The 9,665-nt window shown below is 40.3% G+C and overlaps 1 protein-coding gene across 2 annotated transcripts; it reads right to left on the bottom strand.

Annotated features, from left to right (window-relative positions):
* Window positions 1–1,393: 1,393 nt before the first annotated feature.
* On the bottom strand, window positions 1,394–7,410 carry STRIT1 (small transmembrane regulator of ion transport 1). 2 transcript variants are annotated; one of them, XM_054983997.1, is made up of 3 exons: window positions 7,290–7,410; window positions 1,692–1,792; window positions 1,394–1,597 (listed from the first exon to the last, which is right to left on the bottom strand). In XM_054983997.1, exons 1-2 carry the CDS (start codon window positions 7,300–7,302, stop codon window positions 1,698–1,700), a joined length of 108 nt encoding a protein of 35 aa, XP_054839972.1. In that variant the 5' UTR covers window positions 7,303–7,410; the 3' UTR covers window positions 1,394–1,597; window positions 1,692–1,697. The 2 variants fall into 2 exon arrangements, with proteins under 2 accessions (XP_054839972.1, XP_054839971.1); XM_054983996.1 differs by lacking the exon at window positions 7,290–7,410 and adding an exon at window positions 7,066–7,271.
* Window positions 7,411–9,665: the final 2,255 nt, after the last annotated feature.

Raw genomic sequence — 9,665 nt, 5'->3', positions numbered from 1 at the left:
GGCTGTGGGGGAAGTGAGATGGCTCTGTGAAAAACATAATATTTAGTTCAGCCATAGCGGACCTGGATTCAAATCCCCACCAAGCAACCCCAGCCACATACTGTCAGCCTAACTGACTGCACAGTGGTGTTGTGGGGATAAAAGAGGAAAGAGATAACTATGCATGTTGCCCTGAGTTCTTCGGAGGAAGGGAAGGATAAAAATACCCTGGACAGATAGAGTTGCCCCAGTCACAAGAGAGAGTGTTGGAGGAGAAGAGCCAGTGATGTCAACATAAGAAAGTGCTGAGTTGTGCTCAGCTGAGCAGAGTGTGGGGGCACAACCCTATTTGTGTGTATCATTTGTTTTCCAACCATTGTGGTCATTCAAACAATCATAAAGAAAACAATGAAATGTTACCAGCAATGGTTTAAAACCACTGCCTATGATATCTATTGGCTTTAGAGATCATATTACATTGTTACAGTTCACATAATTCACCTCAGCAAATATTTTACTTTTCTTTTGAACAGTCATCACAAACCTGGCTAGTTAGTCTGTCTATTCCATCACAATCGTTCAAGGATAAAAATGTAATTTTCATTCAATGATTGGTTCCAAATAACTTTCACTCTTGATTGTGAACATAAGGAATAGTATAAAAAAACATGAGTGCACCATGAATTCAAAGGTGCAGTTCAACTGAGATACTATAGCATCCCTCCAATTATTGTGGAGACCTTATTTGAAATCTCAACACCAAAAAGGCCTTATGAAATAAGCTGGTTGTCATAAAAGCAGGGCTTTTTTTCAGCAGGAATGCAGTGGAACAGAGTTCCGTAACCTCTTGAAAATGGTCACATGGCTGGTGGCCCCACCCCCTAATCTCCAGACAGAGGGGAGTTTAGATTTCCCTCCGTGCTGCTCAGCAGTGTGGAAGGCAATCTAAACTCCCCTCTGTCTGGAGATCAGGGGGCAGGGCCACCAACCATGTGACCATTTTCTCCGAGGGCAACCCACTGAGTTCTACCACCTCTTTTCCCAGAAAAAAAGCCCTGCATAAAAGTAATTCTCAGAACTACAGGTAACTTTTAGAAGGTGCAAATATGCCTAGAAGACATGGAACTCTTGGAGCACATGTGATTCAAAGTTCTCATAGTAGCCACAGAAATTCTGTATTGTGTGAATCAACTCTCTATCCAAGTACCCACGCTGGTTATTCTGGGAGTATGTATAAGAAATAATTGAATTTAAAGTATCAGTGTTAAGGCAACTCACTTTTTCAGAGGTAGAGAGCATACATAGTTAATCTACATTTTCCAAGGCTGAATTGATATGTTACACAGAACACAGAAACATCTGTTTTTATGGATGCTGAAATAAAAATGGCAACAAGGTACACTGTTCCACCACCAAACATCCAATGCAATTTTAATTCAAAGGTATATAAATTTACAAAACTACTTTGGAATTCTTTCTGCTAAATACTCAGCAGGCAGAAAGCATATATATTATGATGGCATTGGAATTGTATTGAAACAAAAGTTGTAAAGTTGATTGTTAAAAAGAAATAGCCATCTTCATCTAGTTTGTAGATTCTTTTGCAAAGTCTTCTTCTCTGTACAACAGAAACAAATGTTAATAAATTGTAAAGCAATTATGTGGCTATGCATATTACACACTACATTGCATGTAGGACAGCAATTACTCACCCTCTCTTAAGAGAAGATATAGTACACCATTAATACACAGCCTGCAAGCCAGCCAACCAAGAGAAGGATGGGTACAACCAGCCGGGAATATGGGATTTGCTCTGAAGAGACAAAGCAACAATTTTATTTCAAGGTGGGAAGAGATCAGTTACTGTCTCTGATGTCTAACCATAGGCAAAGCATAAAACTCTCTAAGATTCAGATTATTAAGGTGGTGATGATAATAAAAATGAATCCAAGAAGAAAAGACTGATTATAGGGTCGATTCCAGTTCATTGCCCTGATGAGACATGAGTGCAGAAACGAAATGTCACAGCACTGAAAATTGGCAGATATTCTACATTACAAAGGAATACATTCAAATTTGTATTTTCTTTGTTTAAAATGTGACATATTGGGAACATATCTCTATTAAAAATAGAATTCAGATGTCAAGGTTTGTCACTTTGACACACGACAAAATCCTTTCCTAAAACATTAAACTGTCTTCTAAAATTCAGGTTTTGCACCAAAATTTAAATCCAAAATCTGAAGAGAATTAGTACAGTGAGGTGTTCACCCAAGCTTGGCATCAAAACTTGTGGGCATCCCGATTTAATGCCAGGAAAAATTGCTATCTCCAGGTAGTCCATGAGAAAATTAAGAACATGCTTAATGTGGCAAGCTAAACAGAGGCACATCATTCTAAACCCATTGATTTAGAAGGGCGAAACTTTGTATAAGATTATGCTGTAAATCTATTCCATTAAAATCAAAGGTTATAAAGCAATAACATAAGTTGGATTTTGCTTCGCTTTTCAACATACTTGTGCTTAACACAGCACACACAGCTCATGACAAACATTATAATGTTGCCAGAGTTTGTCTTCTACAAGAGATTGATGGTATAAGCAATACTCATAATTTATTATGAATCATTTCCACTTTTTTGTTCAAAATAAGAACTTGTTTTGATAAGACAGCATAGTATAAACTATGACTTTGATCCACCACAGTATTTTCATGTGCAGAAGAATTTCCATCTATGGATCATGGCTTTTTAGATTCCCCTCATCCACTGTAACTCGAAATTCACTGTCCCCAAGAAACAACATTTCAGGGGTCATTTTGGACTGTCTCATGAGAGGAGAACAGTGTGATCCGCAGACAGAAATCATCCTGCCAATGGAAATGTTCTGGTGCTTTATAAATATAAATTACTTAAGAGCTAGGGTCACCAACCATTTGCCAGTTTTCAGTGGTGGGCTTGGCCTGCCACTGTGCTTGCTTTCCCTCAGCAAGGATGTTCATGCCTTGAGAAGAAAAGGATGAGAGTGGGGTCTGACATGGAAGTTTTTACCATAGAGGTTTTGGGGGAATTCCTAGAGTGTCATCCAGAAATCTCCCAGGGGTTGCAGGCAGAGGTCTGGAAAATGTAATATGGGCTGATTCCGCACACGTTGGATAATGCACTTTCAATGCCCTTTAGCAATCATTTAGAAGTGGATTTTTTGTTTCACACACAAAAAGTTCAGTTCCAAATGGTCTATAAAGAGGATTGGAAGTGCATTATCCAACGTGTACGGAATCAGGTCAGGAGTCATTCTGTTTTGCTTGGTTCTATTCCACTAGCCTTATCCAGTACCCAACATTCCATCACACTTGAGTGTGACCACAAAACGACATCCAAGGTATGGATTTGCTAACACAAGCAATACAGAGACAAGAAGCAGGTTTCAAGTCATTCCACAATGGTGACCTTGAGTGACTCTGTTTGTAAGTGAGCAATTCTTACTCATTCCTAGAGGAAAAATCACACACTATTCTTGGGGTTGCATTCTTCTGAGGATGCACATTTTCCGCAGATTCCTTCAGGCCAGATTGGGCGGGTATCCTGGTGGTTTGTTGCCTTCCTCTGAAGAGAGAGCAGGAGTCACTGGAGGAGGTGCTGGGGCGGGGGGGGGGAGATAGCTATGAATTCCCTGCATTGTGCAGGGGGTTGGACTAGATTACCCTCTAGGTCCCTTCCAGTTCTATGTTTGTAATATTCCAAAGGCAGGGGACACAAGTTATAATGTGTTCCTGTGTACTTAAAGCAAAGAGCGGTACTGCACACAAGCTCAAGGTTCCTTGCAGTATACAAGCGTGCTTGCACACACAAACACTATTCATCACAATGACAAACATTTTATTAATCTGTGTGTGTCTATGCACATGCACATCGGCATGTATGAAAAAGAGTCCAGGATAGGCTATGATTATAGGAGCCTCAGTGGCTGGGGGCCAACCATAGTATGGAGAAGGTTCAGCCTCAGCCTCACTAGTAAGCCCGAGTGCATCTTCTGTTTTCTTCTGTATAAGTGAATGGTTGCCTGCCACTCATTCCCATGAAGAAAAACTGAAGTGCTTCCCTTGCTGCTGCAATAAGGGCCTTATTGACAGGATCCTGTGGGGGATATCATTTGTCTGGGCACCCAGCAATGCACCACAGGGGGTGCAAAATGTCTTCGAAAGTCAAGCTACTTTCAGAGGTCCTTTGATTGTCATCACATTTAATAGAAGGCCACAGAGAAGATTTCTAAAAGAGCAGAGCTGTAACAAATGCTAGTTAACTAAGATCCAATTTAGTTGATTTAAGATAATGAAAACTGAAGGGTCGGAGACACTGCTACGCCTGCCATATGTCAGGAGGTAATGAGCAGCTGGCTGGGACAGATAGTGTGTCAAGGGAATCATAATAAGCCAGCAGGCCAGCGGCTGGCACACAGACAAGAAGAAGGAGGGTGGTCAGGAGTGCTGCTCTCCAGAAGAAATATTCCAAGGAATATTTCTAGGACTTTGCTCAAGATCAGTTTTGTATCTTACTATTTGTTTATTCCATTGATTATTTTCTGCTAGTCACTCTAAAGCAAGAACCCAAACCGCTGGCAAAACTTTCATTTTCAATATCAGAACCTACCAATTAAAATTAATTTTATACAACTGCCAGTTTAATCAGATACATCATTATATAAATCTTGTGATACACAAATGTCCTGCTGGATCGAAAATTATTACATCCAAATAATAAATTAGCTGAGCCCTACGTGGATAATGAAAACCCCATAATTGGGCCACCCTTAGACTAGGCAGATGTCTCTGCAAACTCAGAGGATTCCCCTGGTATCTAGAGAGTGGAATCATGGCTCAGTGGTAGAGTGTCAGCTTTCCATACAAAAGGTCCTAGGTTCAATCCCTGACATCTCCAATTAAAAGGGTAAGGTGGTTGGTGATGTGAAAAACCTCTACCTGAACCCATGGAGTAGACAATACCAACTCTGATAGACCAGTGGTTCGCCTCAGTATAAGGTGGCTTCCTGTGATACAATGAAATGGAAATTTACCAAAGAATGAAAGAAGCAAATATGGCCTAATAAGGAATGAATAGGTTCCAGGAGGCATGCTGAAGACTTTTGAGATTCACTCAGGTCTCTAAGAGCTTAAAGAATCCCAGAGAAAAGTTTTTGGAGGATTAAGTAGGATTTCTAGATTTGTTCCACCCCTGTCTGTGATTCCAGAACCTGAACTCAGGTTCTGATGAACCTCTATAGAAAGGGACTCACATAACGATAAAGACAAAACATAGTGGTTCCTTTTAATGCTCAAATTTAGTAGAGAAAGTTAATTCTGGAAGCTAGGGGGCAATCTCCTTTAGAAGGCTCCTTTGGTTTTAGATTAACAATCTCTTTTAAGCACATTGGAATCTTCCCATTGACGCCACTGAGCTTTGTCAATAGTTAGTTTGATCTTAGTGTTTTGCATGGCAGAGTTCTGAGCTGCATTCTGCACTTGAAGAAATAAAACAAAGAGAACAATAGCAGGCACCTCAACTGAAACATTTGGCTTCATTATCATTACCCAATTTCTTCCCCTTTGGACACTAAATTTGGTCATGAGGCCTGTATCTTCCCACCATTCTCCCTAAGATGGGTCCAAAAACTGTAAGAAACTCCTGTCATACTAGGTTAAAGGAAAAACAAAATTCATTCACACTGGATTGGAGTATTCTAGGATGAGATTGGAAGAAAAGGACCCAAGACAGTATCTCGCCCCCAATCCCAAAGCCTGGCAATCAGAGATGATCAGACCACAGTAAGACATTTCCATTAATTTTATAAGGTGCTTCTTGCTACCAAAGATGCTCCTTGCCATCCTTAACATAGCGTTTTAGTTGACTCTTAGCTAAATACCTTTTACCTCACACAGGAGTCATACCCATATTTGGGGACTATCCACCTCCAACTCCAGCTTTCCCTCTTCCCTACAGTTTAAATTTGCCTCACGTCACCTTATCTTCTTGGGCGAATTCAATTCCACTCCACTGACTCAGCCAGGGCCTATATTTGACTCTCACCACCCACTCTGTTTCTAGACCCCCCCCCCCAACATATTTATGTTAAGGTGCTTTGCTACTGTGCCCTATAGAATCCTTCCACAAAATACCCTACACTTTTCCTCTCCTGAGACCCTGTCTTATGAACTGCTTGAACCCCTGCCTGATGCACAACACATAGGCCCTCCTTTCTGCAGAAGCATTGGATCCTAGGGTAGTAACTATATGCCTCAATCAGTCTCTCTCTTTGGCTGCCTATGTGAAAAATCACACCAATTGTACAGATGCAAATACACTCAAAATACTGTTTGTTTGGCATTGCAAACAAATCCTCAGTAAAAGTTTATGTGGTGGCTGGCTTCAAAGAGTATGGGCACTGGACTCAAGTTTATCATTCTTGAAGATTGCGGCATTACTAACACAAATCATGACATCCAGCCTGTTTGTCCCAGTTTTTCTAGAACCCATCAAAGTAGCCCTGTTTTGCAAAGGTCTTTGCTGCCTGCCTATAGGAATCTGCTTGCTTTTCTAAATAGTGTTCACCTAGTTTTAAAATAAAACGAAGGTTGAAAAGATTTCAGCGTCTCCAGGGCCATCTCATCCAAACATAACTAAAATCTGATACACTACTCTAGTCTTAGTACTCAGCAAAATGCACATAACAATATGGAAGTTATCAATAAATTCTTGTTTGCTATTCGCACACATGCAGAGAGAGAGAGGTGGGGAGAAAGAGAGCTATTAGTTTCATACCATAGTTAGTAGATAACCAAAACTGATGTACAAAAGCTGAATTTGACACCCCTTCTCCTGTTCCCCTGAAAAGCATATTCCATTTTACACATTGGTCATATATCAAACTCTTAAATATTTACAGCTATTTTGCTATCTTGAAACAGCAGCACAATTTAAAAATGCATGCATGAGGTTCATCTGCAGACTAATAGTGCAATCCTAAGAAATGGTACACCCTTCACTCTTTAGCATAATGCCCCTGCAGTTTAAGAGGACAAAGTACCTGACCTCTACAAAGGAAGACCATCAAAGGGATTCGGTAGGAAGAGAAAATCTGCTTCAGTAATCCAAATGGAAACAGCTTTGGTTTCTAACAGACAGGATGACTGTGCAAATGCAAAAAACCCACAAGGCATAGAACACAAATGTAAAACAGAAAAGAACCTGGCTAAGTTCCTACACGTTAATTTGACATACACTTGAATTCTAAAAGACTGGGCTTCTCATCATACCTGGTTCTGCCATCCCTCTCTTGTGGGTCTAAATAGAACTGATTTAATGGGTGACCCCGCTCTTGCATCCTGGCACTTTCCAATGCTTTAAATAGAGCAATATTTGGAATGCGTCGCACCTGCTTCCCTCACCAGTGACAGTTCTTCACTATCTTTGTTTCGGCAGTTGAGGGATGGAGGGGGAGTGCTTTGCAGTCCACTCTGTCTGTTGCTAACATCTAGAAATAAAGTCAGTAATGTTTTCATCAGTCGATCAAACAAATTGTGGTGCTTTTGTGTGACCTCTTTTACATGGCTTTGGCACTAGGGTGCATTTTCCTATTACCTAAAGTAACAGCTGTGTGGCTCACAATTAGACTTTCAATGAAATAACTTTAGCAAAATTGTCAATTTCACATTTGACAGAGAGAGAGAGAGAGTTCATCTTGAAATGTAGACCAAGTCTTAACAAATTGTAAGACAATAACATTGCACATTAACTTTTCAAACTCAATAGGGTTGTCAATTCTAGCATGGAAAATTCCTGGAGATTCGGAGGCAGTGCCTGGGAAGGTAGGGAGTTCAGTGACAATGTCATATCATCTGTTTCTGAGTCTGTGGTATATCAGAGTATGCCCTCCAAAGCTGCCATTTGCTCCGTAGGAACTGAACTTTGTAGTCTTGGAGACCAGTTGTAATTCTGGTAGAACTCCAAGTCCCACTTTCAGAGTAATAACCCTATACGTCTAGCTCCAATGGATGGCCCTATTCCATTGAGGGACAATCCATGCATAGAAACTGGTGCCTGTGCATGAACAGCTCCCTAGAAGCACAACAGGCAGATGTGGTAAGATGCCCCTTATTATGTTTTCTGCCTATTTCTGTGTCACATACAAGAATCTACATTTGCAAAAAGTGGCCATGGAGACACCCCTCCCCAAACATACCTATATTTTCTTCCTCCTATCTAAAGGAAGTCCAACACACAGAGACACCCAATGCCCTTCTGCTAATCATTGGCAGCTCTCACAGATCCCAGGTTCAGGTAGTTTTTATGTCTAAAATTCTTAAATGAACTTAGCTTTATCTAAATTTTGGAAAGCTCATGGCTTTGGATAAAAATGCATACTGTATGAACAAGGTGCACTCTTTTTTTTACTTACCCTACAGTCACAAATATGTTCTCTCTGAGATGTGCTCATAACATTATGATTTTTGTTCCTCGCCTTCCCTTCCCTGGAATTCTTCTGTAAGTCACTTAGCAGAAAAAACGGTGATATCTCCTAGAAGAAATTTTCACTATGCAGAAAAGAAATTACAAACTAGATAATCTGGAACACATATCTTAAAGCTAACCAGCCTCTTCACCTCTGAAAGGACTAAATTATCTTCAGTCCTAATACTCCAGGTGAAACTGCTGATTAATAATGGGAATAAACTTGCAGAAGAGGTTTGTTCTGGCCTTGGCAGTCAAGGTTCAAACACATTTATTCTGGCAGATAAGCCACAAAGCTACAGCAAACTTCTATGGAACATAATACTCTAGCAGAATGATTTAGCCTATATTGAAAAAGCTTCATTCAATGACTGAAGAAATAAAACTGAAAATAACTGCCAGACGTTATTTATTTTATTTATGTCGTTTATAGTTCGCCTTCCTCACTGAGACTCAAGGCAGATTACACAGTAGACTAGTTTTTTGATGTTGTGGAAAGCCTTCCAGACCCACCATTTAGTTGTATAAGGAGAAATTGTATACCCAGGTACATAGATTATTCCATTAACTATCTTGAAAAATTTATTCTATTACATAGTTTGATAAGGGTTGTGATTGTGAATGTTACACAGACAGCACCATTTTAATCTCTTTATAGGCTAAATGAAGAGAGCTAGCATGCTGCAAGTCCCGGGTTCAGCTCCCTGTTGTGCCAGGAAACACAATAATATTGTAATCCTAAACAGAGTTATGCAAGTCTAAGACCATTGATTGCAATGGGTTTAGATTGGAGTAACTCTATTTAGGATTGCACTGTAATAGTGCAATACTGAGAATGCTTTCCGGGATGTAAGCTCCATTGCACAGATCTGAGTAGGATTTTGAGTAGACCTGCGTATGTTTGCTCTCCAAGTGACCTCAGGCCAGCCACCCTTTCTCAGCCTAACCTACCTCATCAAGTTGTTGTGAGGAGAAAACAGAGGAGGGGAAAGCTATGTGTGCTGCCCTGAGCTTTTTGTTAGGAATGAAGGGATGAAAATGCGATGGTATCAGAATAGGCCTTGATTGAACAAAGGAAGAATGGAAGAAGAAGTAACTGTGGAGCCTGAAAGTGAGATATACAAAGTTCTCTCATATGTTAGAGTGTACTCTGAAACTGTAGTACCAGCATCCCTGCTAAT

The sequence above is a fragment of the Eublepharis macularius genome, chromosome 6, assembly GCF_028583425.1.
Source record: "Eublepharis macularius isolate TG4126 chromosome 6, MPM_Emac_v1.0, whole genome shotgun sequence".
Lineage (NCBI taxonomy): Eukaryota > Metazoa > Chordata > Lepidosauria > Squamata > Eublepharidae > Eublepharis > Eublepharis macularius.
This window is presented reverse-complemented; position numbering and strand designations above follow the sequence as displayed.